Below are 27,517 nucleotides of genomic sequence, written 5' to 3' on the forward strand. Positions count from 1 at the left end.
GGTCAGCTTTAGTCATGTGTCTTGGAAACTTCCCGTTAGTCCATCATAGATGTTGATTTGCATTGCCTCGAGATCGATCATTGGGATCCCTCGGGGTCAAGCCCAGAGCTAAACTTCGAGCCTTCTAGGAGCGGTATTTACGAGGTGCCTTAGCGGTCACAAAGTCAGACCCTCTGATTTTTGCCGTATACAAGAGGCCTCTAATAATAATAAAATCCTTCTCTGCGATTAATTGTATTAATAAATATTCGAAGTATTTTATAATCTAATTGTACAAGACGCTTCAGCCAGTTATCACATCATAAATTGCGAAATAAGGTCTTCAAGATGTTTAAGGCAAAATGGCAATTAACACTTTCTTTCTTTTGTATACACACTTTATTAGCTTTAAGTGCCTGTACCTTGGTCAAATTTCAGGTTTATTATTTTTTCATCCTTCAACTTGAATTGCATAAGCAAACCAGTTTCTTTTTTCTTTGGGTCTTTTAACCATACAAGAAGAGCAGAATACATTGATACAAAAGCGGTTGCATAAATAATTCAACATAAGAAGTAACCTACAATAAGCTAAAGTACACAACAAATCTCTTCACTATCAATGTATATAACTTATATCCAAAAGCAATAACATAACATTGACAGAACTCGCATACATGTGACCTAAAAACAATAACCTATGAATTACTTCATCCAAAGTTAGTAAAACCACACAACACCAATGTGATATTCATCATCTGATGATAGCAGGTCTATTAGTTGTCCGTTTAGGTCTAGGTTTATTACCTTGCCTTGGCATCTCAGTAGTCAATGCATACATCTTCACAGCAAATAATTCATCTGGAAATCCTTTTTGATCCTGACAAAGAAAAGTCTATTGTTAGAGCAAAAATGAATTGTACCCTTCAGGGAGACAAAACATATTACAAGTAGCGGTACACACTTCCAACTACAATTTAGCTAATATTATTATTGAGGATACTCGAGAGAAAAGAAGACACCAAGTTGGTCATAAATAAGAAGTAAATCTAAAATATCGCCATGCTTCTGTCATGGGAAAAGATGCAGCTTCACAAGAAGAAGGGCTAAAGGGGAATGCAATACTTGCTAAAAGCGCAGAGAAAATGAAAATGTTTGCTGCTAATGGGAACCAGCAGAGACGAAACAAAATTATGCTCCCATCTGAAGAAATTTATCATCTTGTGATAAGGTTAAAATGTGATGCACTACTAAAACCAAGTAATAAAGTTAGTGACCATGGAAGAAAATTCATGATTTTCATATGGCACATGAGATGGAAGTAATGCTATGTTTGTCACCTCCGTCTTATAGAAAGAGGGACAAAATGATTAAGGAACAAAATGATGCACCGAAACCATTAGAAGAAAACATTCTTTTCCTAAAAGTTACAACCTAAGCACTGTACAAGCTAAGTAATAAAAAATTGGAATGACATGGAAAATCGAACACATAAACTTTCCCTTTTCTCTGAAGACTTCCCCTATGGCACATGAACTAGAAGTAAAGGCTTCATCTTTACCTTCATCTTGTAGATGTATAGTCCACATTGATTGAACAGCTCCTTAAAATATGAATCTGATCTTGTGATGCTCTTATCTTCTTTGTCCAATACAAATCCTTAAAATAGGTTACAAACTTCAGTTAATTTGCATATCATTACAACTCAATCATTATATATACGTTCCATAACATCAGAAAACTGGAGTCAAGAACTTACTCATCTCTAACAAGAAATTCATCAAATCAAGAAACAAAAAGTAAAGCCCAGCACAGTAAAACAAATGGAAACTGTATGATGCCCAACCAAACAACAATATGGACCAGACATCAAAGAAACATCAGAAAACTGGAGTCAAGAACTTACTCAGCTCTAACTAGAAATTCATCAAATCAAGAAACAAAAACTAAAGCTCAGCACAGTAAACAAATGGAAACTGTATGATGCCCAACCAAACAATAATATGGACCAGACATTATGGAAAGCAGGGATTTTCTGAACAATCACCTTACGTCCTTTGACTGTAGGATCAATTTCCCTGCAATTGCTGTTTTAAACTACAATACATTTACGACCAATTCTCTATTTTTGTAAAGTAACTGATATACCTGCAGACAAGATGTATTTTAAAACATGGAATCTTAAACAATATGCTTCTTTTCTTAAATTGCTAAAGGACATGGGTTTCGGCAATAAATGTATCAAATGGATTTGTTGGTGCATTCCATAGTCAGATTATCTGTGATTATCAATAATTTTCCTCATGGTTCTCACAGATTATTGCCCACAAAAAGGGCCCTGAGACAAGGTGATTCTCTATCACCCTTTCTAGGTTTCTCTTTATACTTGTAATGGAAGGTTTCAATAAGATGATGGTCTCAGCAATGCAAAATAGCTGGATTACGGGATTTTCAGTAGGGTATAGAGCGCTACACGTACTCTGCACATCTCCCATATTCTCTAAGTAGACAACACTTTAATCTCATGTGACGCAGAGGTAGATCAAGTCCTTTATCTGAGACTGAGTCTTGTGAATTTTGAGGCTGTTTCAGGGTTTCACATTTAACTTATTAAAGAGTCATATGCATGCTGTCACCAATATGCATTTGCTGGCAGATATTATGAGCTGCAACATTGGTTCACTCCCTACGAAATATTTGTGGCTTCACTAGGTGGGAAATCAAACTGTACAGCTATCTGGGATGATATTTTGGAGAAATGCAAAAAGTTGTCAAATTGGACAAGACCATATCTTTCATTGGGAGGTAGATTGGTTCTCATCAACAGTATGTTGGATTCAACCATATCTTTTCATTGGGAGATGGATTGGTTCTCATCAACAGTATGTCGGATTCTTTACCCAAATACATCATAGCTCTTTTCCCCATGCTCGTACAGGCGTCTAAGAGTTTGGAGAAAATCCGTGCAGACTTCCATGGCAAGGGAATAAAGAGAAGTCTTAAAATTTGGTCAATTCGAAGACTGACATGAAAATCAAGAAACTAGAAGGTTTGGGACTCTGAGATTTGAAGACTCACAACACCATCTTGTTGAGCAAATGGATCCGGAGGTTCAACCAAGAAGTAAAAACCGCAGTAAGGAGAGGTGTAATCAGCACAAAGTACGGGCTTCTCAATCCTTGGATGACCAAACCAACTCCTTCCTTCTCAGTCTCTGTTTATGGAAACACATTAGGGCTCACTGGGATTTCCTCAATATGAGTTCCGCTATCAAGGTGGGTGAAGATTTTGGCACATATGATATTTAGTATTGTTACTATAGCAGTTAAATATGATCTCAATATTGCAGATTGATCTTTTATAGCCTATTAATTAAAATTGGGGTTAAAGTGATCTATTTTTTTGAAAGGGTAAGTACTGGGATTGAAGTTAATCTTCATGGAATATTTTAAATCAAATTGCTAATTGTAGTTGTCGGGATTGATATTATCACTATTTTGGATTTTTTGATTAGTAATGCTAATGGCAAATGTTATGATATAATTACTCTATTTCTATATGTTAGAGAGTTTTTCTACTTGTGTGCTTTACTTTTAACGAGTGTCTCCTTCACTTGTTGGTTAAAATCCCAAGAGTCTTATCGCTGTTTTACACTTATCATTTTAAAAACATAAGAGTTCCCTTTCAAGTTTACTTTTATAAAATGTGCAACAGAACCGAAAAGTGTGCTCAACTTGATGAAATAACATAACACGAGAAGGAAGTAGGTGATACTAATTTCCACATAACAGAGAAGTCAAAGAGATGATACCTGTTTTTGCAATGTTCTCTTTTAGAACAAAAAGTCCACCAGGTTTCAAGCCAGCCTAGATGAAAAATAGAATAAAACAAACTGTTTAACTGCTTTATCGGAGAAAAGAAAAAATCAGAAGTGGTTTAATTGAGAACAAGTAAACATGTCAGGTATTCTATTACAAAACTAAAGTTCAGAAAATCCATGCCCCACACACAGGTGACAATCCTTGATAAAAGCAACCAAAACAGAAAACAGATAAAGATAAAAAAAATATAACAAGTATAACTCTTTAGCATTACACTTATTTTTGATAAGGGAACTCTTTCGGATTACAAATTTTGGGCGTTATAAAGGAATAAGTATTAGTACCTGAGATAAGCATCTTTAAGATGATGTTCGCCGAGACCATTATAGTGGACAAACTTATGGGCAATGAGTTATCAGGTATCCGATATGATCAAGCAGCTCTTTCATATTAGATAACAAATAGATTTGGGTTTACTTAAAAAAGTGGTAGAGGGAGGAGCACGAGCTTTCCTTAATCAAAAGTGTAAGTTATATCAAAAGAATAGTGTTTTTTTCATTTCGATCTTGATGCAGGTCAATTATGCCAGTCATAAGAGAGATCTATGGCCTTTGCAACACAGAGAGCAGAAGTACTTTGTTCTCTATCCCGGTGCATAACTTAAAGAGATCTGATAACAGAATGATTCAGGTCTCATATTCCAACTAAATACCCCAGGTAAACAACTAAATCTCTTTAGAATTTACCTGTTTTTCTAAACAAGTAGAACAAAAAAAGCTTATAAAATGTACAAGAATATGTTTCATGACCCGACTATGGGTATACATCCCAAGCGTAAGGACAACAAAGAAGAAGATGCAAAATCTCTAACTATAAGGCTAAAAAACATGCACAATGGCAGCACAAGTTTGGCAGATGTTTTAAAACATATCAGGGCTGCAATGGGCTATGTCAAGTCTGCCTCAGTTTGGCTAAAATATTGGAGCAGGAAGGGCATGTCTAAAACAGCAAAATAGAATGGTGGAGCCAATGGAAAGAAAGAAACAGAACATGCTTTGAAGGTTAGCTATATCCTGAAAATTATATCAGAATATATTTTTTTGATTTCCTATTGTTATACATTTGAAATTGTAAATGAATTTGAAACCCTGTTAGACTTTCTACATTCACTACATAGCCAGAAATGGTTTTACTTTCTTTCTTGTCTTTTTTGCTGGGATGTAACCACAGCACAATACTTGTGCTGCTTTACCTTTCAAAAAAAAAAAGTCATGCCACGAAAGTAAGTATAGATTGTTCACAAGCTGGCATTCTACTGATAGCGATAGGGACTGCAATCAAGTAGGATATATTGTTGAGAAGGTTGTTACAAATTGTTGAATGAAGAGGATATCGAGATTGTGGTGGATGTGAAAATCCTAGCAGCTAAAAAAGCCAGTCACATTCTCTCAATCTCACTGGATATAAGGATGGAGAGCTAAGTGATCCAAAAGTTCATATTGTAGAGAATAGCAGCAAACAAAGTACTAAGGTCCTGTCTGACCACGGATCACTTGCTATGCCACGCGGTGGAAAAACAAGTACTTGGAAGCATTCTCCCTGACACTCTAGCATAAAATGAATCCTAGCTTTTAGCTTCAGAAATGGTCGAATAAATGGTTGTTGTTTGCCTACAGTGGAAGTTGCAGTAACCTGCAGAAACAAAGCTACAGCAGAAACTAAATCTACTACATGGCACAGCCTGTTGGCTTGGGATAAAAAGTTGTTGCAAGCTCAATCAATCACAGTTTTAAAAAGATTTTGTTGATCAGGAAAATAGATTTTTATAAAGAATAAAACTATGATGTTTTAGTGTTATTAAAAGCAATTGCTTTGTCAGTTAAAGCGATGTGCGAATCACTTCATGGGTGAAGCTATGCGCTTCATAGAAGTGCATGCTTCAAAAATACGCGCAAAATGATCAAAACAAGATCTATGTTCTTTCAGTTTCAACTTTAAAGAGTTAGATTTATTTATGGATGCTGAGATCAGTTATTTTAATTGTAATATGATCATTTTATAGTAATAGATTTAAATATGTTCTGTATATTTTTAATTTTCTCTAAATTGTTATTTTCAATTCAAAAGGAGCTTGTGTTTCGCTTCAGGTTTTTGCTTCGCCGTGTAGACCTTGTTGCTTTTTGGCACTACTGCCCATGTTTCATAAGCTAATGTAGCTTGCAAAATATTCACATCATACTGGATCATGAACATAATGAATAGTGCAATAGCTACTTATTACAATCGAGCCCTAATAGAACTTCATTTTAGAAGATCACTTCACCTGTGCTCTCTTGAAGAATGAAATAAAGTCATCATCTGCAAGATGCCCAATACACCACTGAACCCAAATAACATCATATCTTTCAGCATCAGGAGTAAATTCCTTGAAGAAAAAATAAAAGGGAAAACAATGAGTAAGCAACAGCCTAAAAGTGAATCAAGACACTAACCAAAACCACGGTAATCTTTCTAATTCAAATATGTGGAAACAAAGTGCAAGCACGAGTCAGATAAACACACTAGACTTACCTTTAAAACACCCAAACTATAAGCATGTGACAGATACTATGAATTGCAATAAGCTAATGTTTCAGTTTAAGTTTCAAATTTATATGCATATACATTTTGTGTGTGTGCGCGCGCTGCATATTTATTTCCCGTGAAAAATGTTTCAATCAATATACATACTGTTTCGAATGAAATCATTCGAAGCTAAGAAAAAGTGATATAACCAGAGGTTGATATGGTGAGCTAGTGAGATTCGTTCTTAAGCTCAATGGATCAGCAATGAATTTTGAATGCCTCATGATGACACACTATGACTAGAAATAACTGAATTTTGAGATATGTATGGAAAAAGCCTAAAGGAATCTCTTTAAAAACGTAATTTCCTGAAATCTCTGTCTAGCAGCAAATGGTTCCGTGGAGAACAAGACAGAAGAAACAGTTTAAAAAGGAAAATATCTCTTTATTTCTTCACACTGCAAAATGGGGAATCATTTTTGTTCTCAGCAGAAGTTACAACACAGCATACTATTGTCTTTTTCTTTTTTTTAATATGAATAGCATACTGTTGTCTCTGTTCTCTGTTCTCTGCTTCCAGAAATCATAGTATCAAATGCCAAGGGATAGCTACCGCAATAAGGACTTCATTACTTGAAATGACCATGTCTCAAGAGATACTGACTGATCATAGGACCTCCTACCACTAATTCTTCCTTCTTTTCACCTGATTTCGAGACAGATTACATGGAGAAACAAACAGCTGCATTGTTAAAGTAAATCACCTGCTGCCTATGCACTACCTAGGGAAAAGAAAAAAATAAATGTAGAAAGCAACATGTTTCCACTTTGATGACTCAAGAGGTGAATGAAAAAAAAACTTAAATTAGATATATGTCCTATTTCCCACAAACGCGGAGGTTAGGGTGACGGGTCAGTGATTGCATGATCCATAAGGGCTGTGTTTTGCTTGAACTTTTAAGCAAGATAAGGTCTATGTTGTGGATATTGGTCCTAATGGTTTCACTTTAAGCTATCTACCAGAGGTGTCAAAGCTAGGTCAAACGAAATGCTATGGAGACCGTCCGTTCTTTTCAAGCCACTGGAAAAGTTTAAAAGAGGGCCAATGCTTCCTTCAAACAATCATATCAAGGAAGGATGAGTTACAAGCATTAAGAATTTTGAACTTATGACGGTAGCAAGAAGCATCTATATGAGTTTGCACTGTTGCTAAGGTGTTCTTTATCAGATTTACCAAATTATGGGATGTGATGGTCTTAACCTCCCCAATTGCATTCACTGAAGAAAGACAAATTCTGAATGTCGAAATAGTTATTAACGCACTAGTACACTTGGATTAAGATGGGTGTAAAGGCTCAAGCCCAACTGCCAAGGTATTGTCCCTTCAGGCCCAACTTTGAGGCCTCACTATTTTGTCCCTCTGGCTAAATGCGCCTCAACAGTTGAATCATGAACTCACCCTCATATGGCCCCTAGCTTTCGCCTCCCATCCTGATATGAGATCTGTCTAAAGGCAAGCTTCACCCTGAACCTTCTTTCAATTTCAACCGCCAATGGTTCATGGGCTGTTACACCGACTCCCCCTCCCTTGGAGACTCAGCTCCTCGCTGAGGTTTTTCCAACCATCATACTAAGGGAGGTACTAGCTCTAACACCAATTGTAACGACCTTGGTCCAACTGCAAAGGTATTGTTAGCTCTGGTAGGTCTTTGGAACGACACGGTTTTGTCCCCATGGACTTTAACCTAAAAGGTTCCCTCTACAATTGAATCCTAAACTTGCCTTTATATGGCCCCTAACTCTCCTGTCTAGATGAGGCCACCAAGACATTATTGATATTGTTATCTGATGAAAACTGGAAATCCTAAAAGCAATGTACTAAATCTTGTACTACCATATTTATTTTGTTGTTTGGACCAATGATAATGTTGACAATACTTCAATGTTTGAAACGTACTCATATAAGTGAAAACAACACCAGCCATGCCATTACTGAAATCTCAAATTCAACAATCCAGCAAAAACGTCAAAATATCGTTCTCTCCCAGATAAAGAAACAATTACGGGATAAAATTTCTTTTATCACCTGATTCTGATGAGGTTGCAGCTTGGTGATATCTTTGCACACTAAAATCATAAGAGAACAGTAGAAGGATAGTTTCTATTCGGAGATCATGATATAAAACACAGCAGGCAGATCCACGAGAATCTACCGAATTAAATAGGAACCGAGCAAACAGTAAATGATTCTTTTACTTGCCAACTTTTTTTGTATAAATCCAAACTGTTAAATTGTGTGACCACTTCTTTAAAAATTAAATTGTTAAAGAGGAGAAATTCATTGTATATGCCTACAACATGCCGCCTCATGTTGAGGTCTGATTATTCTTAATGAGATATGCACGTAGAAATATTTTTGTTGACAGGTAGCTGTAAGTTCGAACCTAGGACCTTTACTGACTCTAGCACCATGTTTAATTGTGTAACCATCACATCTAAAATCTTAATATGTTAGAGGGGACACTTTTATTTATGTATTATATGTATACAACGGATACTTATTTTATTCATCTCTTGTTTTTAGAAATTCCTTATTTTTTTAGTGGAACCGGTATTGTTTTAATAATATTTTGGTTTATTTATACTCCTATGTTTTGCACTTTTTTTTTTTTTTTGAGAAGGTAACATATTTATATATTAATAAAAAGACTTCACTAAAAAGGTGAAGTCACCCATATTTACAAGGAAAGTGCCCAGAAATAAAAATAAACATTAAATATCCTTGGTCATCTCACAAGGAATCTAGAACATCGAAAATGGATTCATGATCCTCCAACAACTTTCCTTTACACCAAGTTATTATTTTAATAATATTTTGGTTTATTTATACTCCTATGTTTTGCACTTTTATCATCACCAAGTTATTGACTTAATATAAATCTACCTAACTTTAATGCAATAATTAATGTTAGTCAAATATAAAATATAAAATATTATGCTTTCATAAATGAAGTACTATAAGCAGATAATAGCGAAAAGGGAATAATTTTTTAGTGAAAAGGAAGCAACTTAAGCTTGTACCTGGAGTGGAACACAATAAAAATTGGCAGCTTTGTGCAACTCTGACACCATTAAATTTTCAGGAGCCAAATTTACCCGGGCTGATTCCAAAAAATGTGATACAGGCTCTAGTAGGTCGACCTGATGAAAAAACGAACATGTCAAATTTTTGTCGAAGGAATATTAACTGCAGGTAAATCTGAGGAATAAAAGTTTCTTAAGTAGATGAAGCCATTTACCATGTTTGTGAAGAAACCACAGCCATTTAGACGAGATGGCAGCAGTAAATTATGGTGCAAAATGGTGGGCAGAATATATGTTGCATATATATGCCATGTGACTATAGGGTGGGTGTGGAAAAGCGCCTTTGTATTCAAGAAAAGAATACATGCTAGGAAACTAAATATTACAGAATCATCCTTGGGACCAGGACAAAGCAATCAAGTGTGAAGAGCTTAAACTAAAAACATCAATCAAGAATTATTGCAAATGCACACTGCATCCCACAGTAATTATTGCATTTACCAAATTTATCTCCAAAAGAAGTACAAGAAGAGGAGAAGGATGCCCACCTTGAGCAACCCAGTTTCTGATAAGTCCCTCAATTAGAAACGCGATGTGCAAATCCATTATAAGTTTACACACAATTTGAGTGACATGGCAATGATTCTGTTTAATAACAAATAGTCGGATGGTCCAATCACCTAGCCGTTGCAGCCAAATCAACTTCGGGTAGAGGTTGTTTTAAATTCCCCAATGCAGGAGGGCAAAAGTAATAATTCAAGCAGCAGCAGTGTGACTGTCTAGTATGCCTACATAATGATCATGCCGAAACTCCACCAAAGGGATGCTTAAAATTTTCAAAATTGTCAACATCAATAACAAATGATGGACAGGATGTTCTTGATGCGAGACACTAAATATATGGGGTCAACAAGATGGGTAGTACCGGAATGCATGAGAAAGACAAAGAATCTTATTTTGGCAGAAGAAAAGAAGCCTTGGGTCTAAAAGGGGTGGCAACCAATGCATTTGCTTCTTTAAAACTCATGTTCTTCAATTTGATATGTCCATATATGAGCTGAGCCAGTGCAGACAGGGAATATGGCTTTGACTAGCAAAGCTTATACTTACTGCCTAACCAACATGGTAGGAAATGCAAGATCTTGAAGGAACTCACTCTCTTAAAGCTGAACACTACCACTATGTCTACATCAGCCATAATATTTATAGCCCGTTTGGCCAAGCTACAAAAATCAGCTTATTTTGAGAAGTGCTTTTCTCAAAAGTATTTTTGGTGAGAAGCAGTTTGTGTTTGGCGAATTAATTTGAAAAGCACTTCTGAGTAGCAATTAGTGTTTGACCAAGCTTTAAAAAACTGCTTCTAAGTCTATTTTTCTCAAAATTGCTTTTGGAGAGAAGCTACTTTTTTCTGCTTCTCCAAAACTGTTTCTGCTTTTCCCCAAAAATACTTTTTTCCTTTCAAAAGCTTGACCAAACACCTTAATTTTTCAGTTTTGGAGGCAAAAGATGTCAAGTCTCTGTAGTGGAGGCCAAACATTAGCCAAACATTTATGAAAATAAACTAGATCTGCTTCCTCTTTCATGGAATTTTGATCAGTTTTTTCATGATCCCCATCACCTCTCCCCAGCCTTTGGCTGTGGGAGAGCAAAACCATCAAAATGATAATACAAACAACATCAATCTGAAACAGGCATATGCTTCTCTAGTTGCAAATGAAGAAGCACGCAAGAACCAGAACCAAGTGTTGCTGCCAGTCAGATTTGAACATGGAGAACCATTGATTGAATTCACCACTGAAGAGGTGAAAGAGTTTGTTATCGAAGAAGGTTTACACCAAGCAGTCATCGTTAAATTCTCTTATGGAAAGCCAGAATTACATGAGCTCAGAAGAAACTTTTCAAAACAGTTCGATGTCAAAGGCAATTGTAACATTGGTCATCTGGAATATAGGCACATATTGGTAAGGCTCGATCTATATGATGATTATGTCCAGTTTGTTTCAAGATCTACTGGGCACTTTAACTCAAGAGGGGATGAGTTCTTCTTCAGAACATTCCCATGGACGATTGGATTCGATCCAAAAGAGGAAACATCGAAGGCTGTGGTTTGGATCTCGTTCCCAGATCTGCCACCAAACTATTTTGCTCGAAAATCATTATTATCTATCGCATCAGCAGTTGGGAAACCTCTAGATGTAGACAAGGAGACAAAAGATCGAACAAGGCCAAGCGCTGCAAGGGTTAAGGTTCTCTTGGATCTATTGGACAAGCATCCAACAAAAATTAAAATTGTCGTCATTGACAAACTCTCTGGTAAATCTACTGATTTCCATCAAAAAATTGTTTATGATACCCTCCCAAAATACTGCACTTGCTGTAAGCATCAAGGACATGATGAAAATTCATGTCGAAGGATAAAGAGACAAAATCCAGATTCAAATGAACACACAGAACAGTTGGGTCGAAATGATATGTACGCTGGAGCAGCTGCAGGGTGATGGTAGGCAACTCTTGAATGCAAAAAGGGATGCCAACAAAGTAATAGAAACTGAGAAAGAAAATCTAATGCATGATGATGTAAGGGCCACTGTGACGACGCAGATCATGAACAAGGACAATGTTTCTGATAAAGGAACTCATATAAGTTCGACAGGACAAAAAGGAGCACAATGGAAGGAGGTGAAGGATAATCGTGTGAAGCTGGTAAAAAGTCAGAACATTGATCAAAGAAAAAATGGGCATGAGATGATTACAATTTCTGAAGCAGTTCAGCAGAACAAGAATGAACGTCAATTGGCACTGGTGGAGGTAGAAGAAGTTCAGGCAAACCAAATTCAATCATTGAACAGATTTGCAGTGCTAGAAATGGAACACAGTGATTGCAACGAAGGAAATAAATTGATTTTGATGGGTGAAAGCTCTGTTCCAAAGAATATAGCTAATCTGGAGCTAAATGAGAATGTAGATGCAGCTGCAAATGTAGTTCCAAATGCTTCTGTTTTTAATCTACTTGATAAAGAGACTATGCCCCAAACTCAGTCACATAAAGAATCCACTGCACACTGGGTACACAAGACTTTTGGAGACAAACTTGTTACCACTAATCAATCATGTCAAGATATCCCTTCTCAATTGATAGATACATTTAGTATATCTGAACTAGTGACTGAGAAGGATAGATTAGCTTTGACTAGTGGCAAACTTTGGGAGGATCAAGCAGAGGAAGACTCTGACGAAGGAGAAATTCCAGAAGGAACAAATGGAGAAGCTGAAGCTAATCAGGAGGCTATAGAGGAGGAAGATCAAAGTGTAAATGACAATGTTGTTAACACGGATCCAATGGCAAAAATGGAGAATGTCACTCAGTCTCAAATTGAAAGCAGGAGAGAGGAATATGTACCAGTTGAAGGTCATGAACCAGTGGAGAAATCAGCTGCAGCAGGTACAACTGCTACAAATTTAGCACCAAGGCAGGAAAATACAAGTGTTCTATGAAAGGACACTGACACTGTGCCCGGCTCAAACGTTTTTGAGATTCTTGCAACTGATGAGGGTGGTGGAACTGATGCAATAAGCCTAAATGAAGATGTGATGAACAAGCAACTTGTTCCATGCTCTACCCGTGGAAAAAATCATCAAGGAAGTGATACTTTAGTCAACAATTTCGATTGCCGCCTAAATGCCTCATTGAATACAGGCCAAGCACATAGTGCAACTACTCCAACCTTGCACTTCTCCAGTCCACAAGTGGAACAGACTATTAAAGAGACCCAGGCACCTATGGGAATGCAACCCAACATGGTTAAACAACCACTAGTGACTTTGAACAAATCAGTTTTTGAAGTTCCTACACAATCTATGGAGTCTTATGGTGAGTATGGACGAGATTCTGAGCAACTCATGATATCACTGGAAATAACAACGAAATTGTAAGAGCAAATGTAAAGGAAATGGCCATCAAATTCAAAGCTCCTGATTTCATTCCCAACACTAAGCAACAACATAGAGGGACAAATAACAACAAAGGTAGGTCGATGGGTGAGGCAGCAGCAATGCAATCTGGGCAGCAGCAGCAGCATACAACAACTGCAGCTGATGTTAATACTAATCCTGGGCAGCAGCAGTCCAATGCAAACACGACTGGGCAGAAGCAGTCCAATGCAAACACGACTGGGCAGCAACAGTCTAATGCAAACATGACTGGAGCTGTAGTAATGGTAACTGATATACCTACTATTTCGTTGGAGGACAGAAAGTTGCTGGATGCTTTGGGCAATCCAAAACCACACAAAAGTGCATACTCATCATGCTCAAAAATGACCGGACTGAAGCTGAAATTTTCAGTGACAAACAGACATGAACCATGTAGTGCAAGAACTCACAAGTTTGATAAATGAGGGGCAAGATTCTAATTTCTACATTGTCTTAGTTTATCATTTTCAAAGCATCATCACTTGTAATAGCGTCATAGAGTGTGTTATAAACTCTATGGCGATCATAGAGTACTTGGTACTTTCAAGTTCCTATTTTTTACATGCTTGCTAGAAGATGAGGCTTTCTCTTTGCCTCAATAGGATTGGTAAGGTAAGGTTTAGCACGGTTAGTGTTGCCTTGGTCCTATGCCTTTGGAAAAATATCCACACGGCTATGAGATTATATGCCCTCGTGAGACTTTGCTGGCAGCTACACCATGAATCCTCTACATGAGGCTGCCATCATAAGGCAATGTGAGGCGCAGAGGAGTGATTATATAGCCAAGGCATATGGGTAACAATACCGGTGCTATTGTCCCCCTTATTTATACTTTTCCTAATTGTTGTATTTTTGTTTTTCTTTTATTAATAAAAAACTAGCCCTAGGCGCTTGCCTAGCGGATTGCCAAAAAAAAAACACCTTAATTTTAGAAAAAAAAAAAGCACTTTAACCCCAAAAAAGTCCTTTTTCCTCAAAAGAAGCTTGGCCAAACAGGCTATTAGCCTATTAAGTTACTCTGCAAGAATAGCTTCTCAACACGCTTTGAATTGGGCCAAATTGGTATTAACATTGACGAATACATGTTTGATGAAAAATATATTTTGTCGAGACGTCAATTTCACACCCAAAAAGGGGATCCCTAATCATCAATGTGCTCGTATACTGATAACAATTTTTGCGAGCCTTTCTCTTGGGAAGCAATTGCGCATGTCCTCTACTAAACATGATCGTATTTCCTTTCCGAAAAAAGAAATCACCTAGACTCTTTTTTCTCCCATCAAGAAGCAACGAGGCAGCTTACTGTGCCAATGATTCGCAATTAGATACCTCGATCCTATAAGTGGGTAGGTTTCATCTCACTCCTCATGCAAGGTTAAAGAATCGAACTTGAAAAAAATACATGTGTAATCCAGAGCTAGAGCAATCAAAGAGTCTACTAATTGTTTTAGAACGACGCAAGGAAAGAAGCAAAAGGGCAAGGGGTAAAAGAGTCTTGTAGTCAAGTATGACAGCCATGGAATTCATACAAACATAGTACTTCAGAGCCTGTGGAAGAGGAAGTTCTAATGCTCATCGCCACTGAGCATGTCCAAAATGTCTTGCTTGTTATTCGAGAACAAGTAATGAGAAAAGGCCGGTTTAGAAATTTGGCAACTAATATCCTTGTAATGTAATGATAGATGAAGATGTTACACATAATCAAAATCGAATTGCTAAAATGGAGAAGTGCTACTGGGATATTATGTAATAAAAGGATGCCTGTGAAAGTCAGAGGTAAGTTCTATAGAATAATTATAAGATCAGCAATGTTTATGTGAGTGAATGTTGGGCCACTAAGGTGTTGCATATCCACAAGATGAGTATTGAAGAGATGCGAATGTCAAGATGATGTGCAGTCATACAAGATTTGACAAGATTAGAAATGATCGAAATGAGACGAAGTCACTTGAGATGGTTTGGTCATGTCTTGCGTTGACCGCCAGATGCACCAATGCGTAGATGTGACACCATGGTGAGTAAAGGTGTTATAAAAGGACAAGGTTAACCTAAAATCACTTGGAAGAAAGTTGTCTCGAAAGACTTACAATCTTTTGAGATGCATGCAAAAATAGCGAAAGATACAGCAAAGTGGAAGAAAAATATATAAGAGAGACCTACTAATTGAGAATATGTTTTAGACTTAGATCATGTTAGCACTTTTACTTTACGTATTATGCTTTTATAGGAGAGTTGTGTAGTCTTTCAGAGATTTACACATCGGTAGAAAATATAAAGAACTTAGTACTTTTTACTATTTCTTATATCAAGGTTCTAGTACTTTTTAGTTTTTATTCTAATTATTATTTTATATTGTATATTATTGGCCTGAGATAATTTATATGCAGTAATATAACATATAGCCGACCCCAACTTGTCTGGGACTAAGGCTTAGTTGTTGTTGTTGTTCGAAACTAATATCCTCAGACTTAATTGCATAAAGCTAGAGCCTCATCTCCATGTGCTAAGAGCCAAATAATGGCTATAACATTCTCTACAGTAGGTCCCATCATTCCAAAACAAGCAGTATGTTGCTGGTTGAAATAAAGTCAAAAATCCAAAAGAAAACACAAGATTGGTTTCATATCCATAAGGATGTCATAACGGGAGAACTGTACCATGTCGTAAATTTCTTGTTTCTTTCAATCATTGCCTTGGCCTTCTCACCATGAATAAGCCAATCCCCACGGTCACTAGAATTCTTGCAAAAGTACAGAATCATTGAGATGTATATGGAAGTGATTTATGGTGAACCATTGAGATGTTATAGGGCAAGCAGGACATAGAGATGGTCTGTCTGAAGATCCCTTCTCAAAATCATCTACTATGAGGGGACCCAACATATAAGCTTTTCTGTTTGTGGAAAAGAAACTAAAGCGTTGGAGGCTACAGGTTCTTGAAAGGTTTAGAAAGGAGATTATCTGGTAGCCATTGACGTGGATGATTTGAAAGTTAGATAGAAAGGGAAGATAATTAAGGCATTGATGAGGGCGATCAAAGGTTAGTTAGAAGGGGAAAACAATGAAGCAAAGACTACATAAAGGGGTGAGAATGTGTCTTAACAATTGCAAAAGTTTATAGAGAGTTTCAAAAGGTAATCGCTGGAGCAAATATTCCTAGGAAGAGCAGACTCCGAAAAGACCAGTCATAACCTTTGGTAATTGCCAATGATATCCAAATTTAGGTGTTAAACACGGCAGAACTCTTCCAATTTTTTAAATTCTCAAGCGGTTACGGGGACAAAGTGTTAATGCCAAAATTCCAAAAAATAAAAATGTGCAGCCAGCCTTGCCATCGCAAAGTTGGATGATCAAGAGGTTGACCTTAGCTGCCTAGCCGAATGGTTGACAAATGAGCTTTCATGGAGTACAGGTTAGGTGAAGACTCAACAATTTGGATTGTACGTGGTTGTACAATTATGGATCAAAATAGAACACCCACCTCCGGGCATGGGAAGAATTGAAATTACTAATAAAACTACTTTTAATCAATGATCGAATCAACAATCAATAACTGCTCTCCACAAAAATAGGATAGATTATTGCTGACTGAACATACGACACAGACAATTAGGCAACATCGCCCATAGACATAGAATGAACAGTTGATCAAGCCAATAGCCACTAGCACATTATTCATGATGCGCTAAACTTTCACAAGAATCCGGAGGACAACAAAGAAAGAGGCTGAGACCCAAAACATAATAGCTACAAATAGACATACTTTTGTGCATAGACACATCATCTCAACCTATCAACACAACATCAAATCTATCTTTACTTCTCGTACATAGATACATCATCTCAACCTAACAACCAACATCAAATCTATCCTTACCTCTTGTCACTTCCTTTCCTTTACTACAACAACAACTACGCCTCAGTTCCAAACAAATTAGTATGTCCTTTCCTTTATCGAATATATTTAGCTTATTCACAAGTTTCCTCCAGCTGCCAGTACATTGCTTTCTTTACATACAGGCCTATTCTAGCTAGATTATTTAACCAAATATCTATATTTATTTCTATGCCAATAATCATAACACGTTCTTCTTCTTTGTTTGGGAAAGGTAACACTAGTTGTAACACTCTCAAAACTAGGACAGCCTGTGAAGAATTCCAATGAATCTATAGTTGAGAATCACGCCCTCAGAATCACAGTGGTGAATTCGACTCCATAGCTACCCAGCTTAGATGACTCAAAATTATTTGCTAACATATTGTTACTTAACCAAGTCACTAACATATTTTCTCTCATCTTTACAATGGCAAATGTCATGTAGATATTAGGTAATGGGACAATGCCTATATAATATGCACAACTGAATTCTAAGTCCAAACATTTGCATTCACAAAAAGTTAGATGCAAAGACATACCGAGAAAGGAAAAAAGATTATTTGAAATATAATTTGTCTTGGTTCATGTTTTACAACTTTAAGCTGAACGAAAGGCAATTTTTTCATATCATCCAACTGATTCAATCCATTTACTCATTTAGTAGTGACTGACCGGTGAAACATGATCTCCCCCCCCCCCCCCAACCCCCAAATTTCCATAGATATCAAATGCAGTAATCATTATAGAAACTCGCCTCAAGGATAATCGTTAGGACCTCTTGAGGGGAATCATGGAGTCCTCCTCCCCCACTTCTAGTTTTCTGCTTAATCAAGGATTCTTTACTATCTTCTTAGGAATATAAGTACCGTGAAATCTATCATTCAAGGCAAAGTCCAATCTGGTTGTCTGCTGTTTTTAGCCTAGATAGCCATTTTAGAGGGATTAAACAGAATGTCTTGTCAAAAAGATCAAATTGTATGAATATCTTATTTGATGATAAATCAGATATACTTTATTCAGATTGAAAGTACATACCTCATTGAAATATCGTATAAGAAGATTCTTGGTAACCCTTCCAATGCCAGATCCACAATCTGCACCAATTGGAGAAAACTGTCCACGCGTTATAAACCAAGAAACTAGACAATATGGTACACAATTGCTGTCAATTCTGCAACTTGAAGCAAACAAAGAGTTCCAATAGGTATTAAAGTTCAATCACAAGTCAAAAATGATACACTGCACTTAAAATCAGCATTTAGGAGGTCATTGCTTTTTGGTAAGTCATTCAGGAAAATAGTAATGCTCAAGTTCTTCGGAAACTGTGTATTAAGGTGTAGACAGGCTGCACAAGTTAGAGAAGATGTGGTGTATGCGCCCTCTGTAAGTCTTGAATTAATTAAAAGACGTTCAGTTTCTTTTTTCTTTCTCTTCGCGGAAGTTTAAAATTAAGGGAATGCCCTTAATCGACCAAGAAGGAGGTCGATTATCGACCATAGGTTGATGTCCCTGCTACTTAGCCATTTTTTTCACCAAGGAGGTGGCAACAGAAGGGGGTTGAGTAGCAACAACGAGTTGATAGACAACCAAGAAGGTTGATTATCAACAATAGTTTGATGATCGACCACTAAGGAGGTCGTTTTATTGACTATAGGTTAATGATTAACCACGAAGGTGATACCAAAAGGAGGGTCGATTATCGACAATAGGTTGATAATCAACCAAGAAGGAGGTTGATAAACTAAACCACCAATAAAGAGGGTTGAATATAGACAATAGGGGATAATCGACTAAAGAAGGAGGTTGATTAACAATGACAGCTCAATTTAATTGAAACAGCAACAGAAGAAAAATTGATATTCTTTTAATTCTTTAATGTAATAAAAGGGTCATCTGTTAGCAGCTGCTACTAGCTCATAATCAACCTAACAACAATACAACTTCGATTGATCAAATTCACTGAATAATTACAGTAATCTTAGGGAGTGAAAGTACAATAAACGGAGTTACAACTTAGAAAGTAGAACCAGAAGAACAGTCAGAGTAGAGAGGAAGAAGAAGAAGAGAATAGGCAGAGAAGAAGAAAGACAGAGAAGAAGCAGATAAGGGAGGAAGGAGGTTCACAATCAGCATAATCCATAATGGTCCCATCACACAAACTTTAAAACTCTCAGGCACACCCTGACCTCTAATAGAATTCTCAAGGAGAGTCCCATGAATAATCCCTTAACATTCTGTTAGTTGTACGCAGCCTCAAGCTTTTCTTTGTGCCACCTGAAATATCCAACTCATCAACCACCGTGGCAATTTCAATAGACTGGGCTGCCCTATCCTTCATAACATTACCCCTTCGGCAAAAGGAACCTTGTCCTCAAGGTTCGTTGAGGTATCAAGCAATTGAAGAGAAGCAATCTGGTTCTCCGGCTTGCCAATACATCGCTTAAGCATGGATATGTGGAAAACAGGGTGAATGCGTGCACTGGCAGGGAGGTCCAATTTATAAGCGACCTGACCAACTCGCTTTAGTACTTGGAAGGGGCCAAAGAATCGATGACCCAATTTGTGATGAAGTTGTTGACGAGCTGAGTATTGTCTATAAGGTTTCAACTTAACAAATACCCAATTACACTCGGAAAAGTGATCATCTCGCCTCTTGCAATCTACTACCTCTTTCATCCTCGTTTGTGCCTCCTGAGTTAAGTTTCAAAATGCCCAAGACCTCATCTCTGCGGGTCATATATTTCTCCACCAAATCATCTGAGCTGCCACCCAAGACATATTGAACCATACCAGGAGGTTCTCTACCATATAGAGCTTGGAAAGGAGTCATACCAGCTGATTGATAGGAGGTGTTGTACCAAAATTCTGCCCATGGTAACATGGAAATCCAATCATGGGGTGTATCCGCAACAAAGCAACGAAGGTACATTTTGACGCATTTATTCAAAGCTTCTGACTGGCCGTCGGTTTGAGGGTGACAAGCATACTGGTAGCAAGAGTGGTACCCTGAAGTCTGTGAATCTCTTTCCAAAAGGAATGTAGGAACCTTGGATCACGATCAGAGATAATCACTCTAAGCAGTAGCCACTGGTTGTGCTGAAAAACTAGAAGGTAAGCCACAAAGTGTCCATATTTGGTCAAGCGGTCAATTACCGTCATGATGGTCGCCTTGCCTTTCGAAGAAGGAAAGTAATGAAGTTCATGGCTACTTCTTCGAATACCATAGCTGGGATTGGAAGGGGCTGCAACAAGCCCGCAGGTAATTGAGACGAGTCCTTCATCGGGTGACAAATTTGGCAAGAGGCAACGCAAGTCTTGACATCTTTTCTCATTCCTTTCCAAAAGAAATTAGAAGACAACCTATGAAATGTTCTTGCCTCCCCAGCATAACCACCCAATAATGATGAATGGAACTCTCGGACCAAGTGCAGAATCATATGGGATCACCAGTCTATTCTTGTGGAACAGTAAACCGTCACGAAAGGAAAACTCTGCAACAGTAGCTAAAGCTTGCTGCAGTGCTGCTTGCCAATCTAATAATACCGCATGGGACAGATTAGCCTCTTGTAGTGTAGTGATGAAATCAAAGGTCCTAGTGGATAAAGCTAAAAAGGAAGCCGGGTGCGAGACAGAACATCTGCTGCTAAATTTTGACGGCCTGGACAGTAGAGAATAGTGAAATCATACCCCACAGGTTTACACAGACAGTTCTGTTGCTCCGGAGTTTGAATGACATGCTCAGTTAAGTTCTCGAGAGACTGCTGATCCGTCAAAATGGTAAAACGATGTCCTAACAAATCATGACATAATTTGCTGACTGCTTGAGTGATAGCATACATCTCACGGTGGTAAGTTGAGGCCTTTTGCATACGAGGACACAGTTTTTGGCTATAGAAAGTAATGGGGTTGCCGGCGTGTGTTAAAACAGCCCCAATACCAGTATCCAAAGCGTCTGTTTCAACCTGGAATGGTAGGGAAAAATCACGTAACACAAGAACAGGTGTAGAACTCAATAGTTCCTTCAATTTATCAAAGGCAGCTTGGACATCAGAGGTCCAAGCAAAGAAGTCCTTTCGCAACAAATATGTCAGGGGGCTAGACACTTGAGCATAGTGGCAAATAAAACACTTATAGTAGCCAGTTAATCCAAGGAAGCTCCGGAGTTCCTTTACATTCCGAGGGGGCAGCCATCGCTGAATTACAAGTACCTTGTCTGGATCCACAGAGAATCCTTGTGGAGATAAAACATGCCCCAAGTAGTCGACATGAGACTGGCCAAGATATACTTGGATAGTTTAGCCACCAACTTGTGGTGACAAAGCAACTGCAACACCAAAGAAAGATGCTCCAAATGACGCTCCCATGACGGACTATATACCAGGATATCATCAAAAACACCAAAACGAACTTGCGAAGATAAGGCCAGAATACTTTATTCCTTAAGGCCTGTAAGGTTGAAGGGGCATTCGACAGACCACAAGGCATTACCAAAAATTCATAGTGATCATCATGTGTGCGGAAGGCTATCTTTTCCGCATCGGTAGCCTTGATACGGATTTGGTAGTAACCTGCCAACTTAGAGAAGAACTGCAAGCCATGAAGTTCATCAAATAATTTATCTATAGTAGGAAATGGGAAAACGATCTCGGACTGTAATAGCATTGACAGCCCGATAATCCACACAAAAATGCCCAAGTGCCATCATTTTTGCGAAACAACAAGACAGGTGAAGAATACGGACTGGTACTAGGATGGATTATACCATCCTTCAACATCTCATCCACTAAGCGCTCTATTTCACGCTTCTGAAAATACGGGTACCTGTAAGGTTTGACAGTAATAGGCCCCGAGTTTGGAAACAAATGGATAGAGTGATCCTGTGGGCGTGAACATAGATTTTGAAAAATGTCAGAAAATCCATCGAGAAGCTCCTTAGGATCTCATGGATAAGCAAGCAGACTATCTGGGTCATGAGACACCAAAGCAAGGTGAGCATAAGATGCCACGGAATCAGAGTTATACAAACAGCGAAGACTTTGAAGTTGTACTGGTTGAAGGACAGGGGAGGCTTCCCTGTCCAAGTGGATGCATGGACCATCATGGTGAAATTTGAATATGTGCTGCGCATAGTCGTCAGAACGGGGCCTATAGTAGCCAACGATGATACACACAAGACCAAATCAACTCTGTGCATAGGCAAAACATAGAAATCGAGGAGGAGCTCAAGGCCTTGAATGGTCAGAGGAATAGATCGAACAATACCCTCAGAGCGAAGGCGTTGTCCGTTGCCGACTACAACTGAAAAACTCTTTGTTGACTCCACTGGTAATTGAAGAAATTTAGCAACTCGAGTCTGCACAAAATTATGGGTACTAGCCCCATCCAAGAGAACCTGTACAGGAGATCCTTGAATATGGCCCCAGAAGCGTACCGTGGTCGCGGAATAAGCACCAACAAGGGTATGAAAGGAAATGGTGGAGTGAACTTCCATTTCTAAGGCTTGAAGATGCTCGGCCAGAGCCTCATCAAAAATAGTTGGGGTGAAAACGCCTGATGTCTCCAAATGCTCATTGGATATCAATAAAAGATGAGAAAAAGGTTTGCATTTGTGGCCAGGGTAAACTTTTTGTCACGGGAAAAACACAAGCCCTTCTCGCAGCGTTCACGAAGCTCTAATGTAGAGAGTCGTTTGATAAGAAATTTAGGCATGGCTAAAGCAGGACTAGAGACGGTTGAAAAGGGGGAAGATGAAGTGGATAATGCGGATATAGGAGTAGGCAAAAGGGGTTGTGATTTGGGCCAACTGGATCGAGAAGGCCCATGGTCACGTTGCAGCTTATGTTCATACAATTGGGCAAAGTGGACCGACTCATCTAATATTTTGGGCTTTGCAATTAGCACATCATCCTTCATCTCAGGTTTAAGGCCCAACGTGAACCTATGCACAATCATAGCATTTGGAAGGGCTACAACTTCAGTAACGATTGCCTCAAACTCGCCCGATAAGCGGCCATCGTCATCACTTGTTGGAGTTTGGCCAAATGTCCTTCCGGTTCCTATAGGTACCGCTTTTTGAAGCGAGAGATTAATTTCTCAAAGAAAACCGACCAGTCACTTAACTACTTATTACGAAAACGCCAGCAATACCACGCAATAGCCTCACCGTCCAAATAAAATGAAGCAATGGTGAGTCGATGGTCAGCTTCAATACTGTAGAAATCGAAATAGCAATTAGCTTGAAAGACCTAAGCCTCTGGATTATCCCCGAAAAACGACCAAATTCCACTGATGCCGGTTTATAGCGCAGAGTTGGGTGGTCGACCGCCGCCACAGCGGAATCACATCAACCTGAATAGGATGAGAACGACTAGATTCAGCAAAGAAAGAAGTGATCTGATTACCCAAGGCAGTGATATGAGTGATGATCTCCTGAACTTTCCATTGATGGCCATCGACCTTAGCATCAAGATTGGCCATCAAAGCAGTAACTTCACGAATCTCGTGCTTGAATTCGAGCTGAGTTTCCCTAACCTCCTTCATGGAGTCATCTAACTTCTGTAAACGAGTGTCACATTGTGAGGCTAAATCAAAGAAAGTACCAATGTTAGCAGTTGCTACTAATTCACAATCAACCCAACAACAATACGACTTCTATTGATCAAATTCACTGAACAATTACAGTAATCTTAGGGAATGAAAATACAATAAACGAAGTTAAACTTAGAAATAGAACCAGAAGAACAGTCAGAGTAGAGAGGAGGAGGAAGAAGAGGAGAATAGGCAGAGAAGAAGAAAGATAGAGAAGAAGCAGATAAGGGAGGAAGGAGGTTCACAATAGCATAATCCATAATGGTCCCATCACACACAATTTAAAACTCTCACGCACACTCTGACCTCTAACAGAATTCCCAGGGAAGGTCCCACAAATAATCCCTTAACATTCTATTAGTTGTACGCAGCTTCGAGCTTTTCCTTGTGCCACCTGTAATATCCAACTCATCAACCACCATGGCAATTTCAACAAAGTGGGCTGCCCTATCCTTCATAACATCATCACCTATTTGAAAAGTATTTACTCAATTGAAGACTTAAAAGGGGTCATCCACCCAAGTAACCCGTTAGTTTAAGAGTTGCCTCTAGTAAATAAATTTGTCTAATACTCCTCCATTTCATTATTATATTGCAATGTTTACTTGGACTCGGAGTTTAAAAAAAAAAAAATTGGCACATATCAAAAGTACCCTTAGAACTTGTAGTCATAAACATACCATGGCAATTTACTATAAGAACATGTCACTAAGGGTAAAATGAGATATTGAAAGCTAAAGAGTTTTCAAATATAGAAAGGTGTTATTCTTTTTTAAACGGTCTGAAAAGTAAACAACTACATATAAAATGAAACAAATGGAGTAAGAAATTTGTCAAAACATTTTAACTCACAGAGGCAGCTTCACCTTAGCCCTGTAGCAAATAGTGTAAAGATAGCAATGGTATAAAGTTCTAGTCTTGGGTGGCGTTTAGGGTGGAGGAAAATGTCTTCCATGGAAAAAAAATCTATGAAATTTTTTATCCCTTATGAAATAATTTTTTGAATCATTTTTAAATGTTATATTGGATACAAAAGTACCTCATGTGTGGTCATTGTAGAAGGTGTATAAAGGGTATGAGAGCAATGTTTTGATAATATTTCTAGATATTAAATGTTGACGACATCATCCAAATGCTGATTAAAACGAGTAAGATTGAATAGGACAATAGCGCACTGGTGGAACTCGGCGGATAATAGGGTCGCCTTCTACCCTTCTCCACTTAAATATCATACTTCTATCTGCATTTGAGTTCGAACGCATGACTTGCGCTAAACCCACATATCATGTGTTGCATAAACACTAAAAACCATATTCCTAGAAAATATTTTACTAAAAATCCAAATAATTTGGGGAGCTTTTTTTAAGGAATACATTTAATCTTGTATGCTAACATGTAATACTGAGTTACCAATATGTTCCATTGTTTCAGAAAAAGATCCAAGGATAAAAGCGAATGGATGGACTACCCAGAGCTACAAGATGGCGGCCTCTTCCAGCATCAGGGAACCTTTCTGGCAAAATGGTGTTGAGAAATTCCTCACTTGCCTTTATATCAGCCTCATTCACATGCCCATATCCGCCCAGCACACCATCCACTGTGGCTTCCACACCCTTCACATACCAACAGAGATAAATCAAGTAAACACATAGAAATTACATACAATAATACTTTTGCCTCAATTCCAAGCTAGTCAGGTTTAGCCGCATAAATCCTCAATATCCATTTAGTTCCAATATTCAATATTTTGTGTTCTATGCCCTATAGTTATTTTTTTTATGATGCTAGTGTCGGTGTCCGGATCACCTTGCGCGTAACTCAACTATTTCATCAGGTACCTGCTACTCCCACAGGCACGCACGTCGCGTAACTCACAAACACTTAGGCAGACCGGGAGAAATCACCTAATGTGTTTTATCTCCACTTGGATGAACCTCACACTTCATGGTTCTACTTCATTGACCATTAGGCACCACCGTCATGTGCTAGTTCTTTATATTTTCTACTAACATACAAATCTCTATACAGACAAAAACCAACAACAGAACGCGTATAAATTACATAAAGCAAAAAAAGGGAACTTACTTCCCAGTAATTGATGCCTTTGTTATACCATTGAGACTTCTTTTGGTGGTCACCATCTCCTACTTCTTCTCTCCACATCTCGTCCGCGTTTCTAAATTCACGGCCATCGGAGTCTAATCCGCCGATTTCCATTTGGGTCAGTGGCCGAACGGCTAATGGTGTCCTTGCTCTGCGTGCTGGTAATTTCGGCGCTAGAAAGAGGTCGGGAATTTGAAAGTGAGAGCCAAGGCTAGGAAGGGAAGGGGCTTTTCCTGAAAGTATCATATGGGACATTAACTTACTTTTGTTTTTAGTTTTCATTTCTTTTTCCTTCGGAAAAGCGCCGAATATCTTTTAGTATCGTAAACTATTTAAACTTACCATTTATATCAAATTTAGACTGAGTGTCACGTCACAGCTCTAGATTAAATAGAATCAACCCAATTTAAATTACATAAATCCATTAAAACTCACTCTTAATCTACCCAATTTAAATTACATAAATCCATTAAAGAATGAAACTCTCATTTGACCCTCACGACCTAAAATTCAGAGTAATTGTAAGCACACCCAGCAAACAAAACTGAACCTATTGTAAAACATAATTAAATGCATTCAAGTATGTAGATGTTCACAGTGGATCTATTGCAGGTGCGTAACTGCGAATGAAAGAAGAAAACTTCTTATATCATACAATTGTGTAGTATTCCAATTATTCTGAATTTCTCTTCATTACCATTACCCACTTCTACCCAAATAAACTAAAATTACGACTCTGATTTTTATGACTATCTATCTATGTTACAGTGTCCCATTGGAATGGAAGGAATATTGTATATGATGAATATGTTGACAATGTTTGACCGGAGGAGGATGTTGAAAAGGGTGAGGTTGAAATGAGGGTTTCATTCGTTTAGGGCTTATTTGAGAAACTACCGATTATGTCGGCCCATAAGCAAATTAGTATAAAAATTAGTTTCATAAAATATTACCAATATTAGTTAATTGCTAACAATATTAGCCAAATAGCTATTTATAGCAAAAAAATATCAAATTTTCACTTTTTTTGAGTGGGTATTGTCGGAATAGATTGGGTACGTCTTAAGAAGTTTGTCTAAGTTTGGGATGATTTGATAGAGTTTTGAGGTAGTTGAAATTGAAAATTCGAAATAGAAGATGAACATGAAAAAGATTATATGTGTATCAAATATGTATCACATGTATATTCATATATACTTGTGTGTGAGATACACGCGTGATACATGTGTCGCAGAAGACTTTTTAAACTCAATTTCAATTACGAATTTTGACTCAAAACTAGTCGAAATCACCTCCAATCTTTCTTAATTTTTGTATATTGAAACTTCTATATGTTTTCAATGAACTTCAATCATACTCATTTTTATCTTTGTGTTTCATCACTTTGTTTGCTACCTCATCCATAAAATTTCCTTTCCGTCTTGCATCTAATGTTGCTGATCACACTTAAAAATATAGAAGGAGATCTTTGTGTGTGATTCTTGGAGAGAAAAAATTCGTATTTATCTGGATTATTAATTTTTATATGTGTT

The 27,517-nt window shown here is 37.9% G+C and overlaps 1 protein-coding gene across 3 annotated transcripts; it reads right to left on the minus strand.

The window, feature by feature from the left end:
- LOC107806004 (alpha N-terminal protein methyltransferase 1) lies at window positions 1-26,383 on the minus strand. Of its 3 annotated transcripts, none has more exons than XM_016630117.2 (9): window positions 25,968-26,383; window positions 25,351-25,495; window positions 18,330-18,388; window positions 9,444-9,563; window positions 6,121-6,222; window positions 3,788-3,842; window positions 1,538-1,635; window positions 784-856; window positions 1-222 (listed from the first exon to the last, which is right to left on the minus strand). In XM_016630117.2, exons 1-9 carry the CDS (start codon window positions 26,265-26,267, stop codon window positions 125-127), a joined length of 1,050 nt encoding a protein of 349 aa, XP_016485603.1. In that variant the 5' UTR covers window positions 26,268-26,383; the 3' UTR covers window positions 1-124. The 3 variants fall into 3 exon arrangements, with proteins under 3 accessions (XP_016485603.1, XP_016485605.1, XP_016485604.1); XM_016630119.2 differs by having other exon boundaries at window positions 20-200; window positions 25,968-26,381; XM_016630118.2 differs by lacking the exon at window positions 1-222 and having other exon boundaries at window positions 569-856; window positions 25,968-26,376.
- Between the last annotated feature and the right edge of the window lie 1,134 nt (window positions 26,384-27,517).

This window comes from Nicotiana tabacum, chromosome 3 (genome assembly GCF_000715075.1).
Source record: "Nicotiana tabacum cultivar K326 chromosome 3, ASM71507v2, whole genome shotgun sequence".
Taxonomy (NCBI): Eukaryota; Viridiplantae; Streptophyta; class Magnoliopsida; order Solanales; family Solanaceae; genus Nicotiana; species Nicotiana tabacum.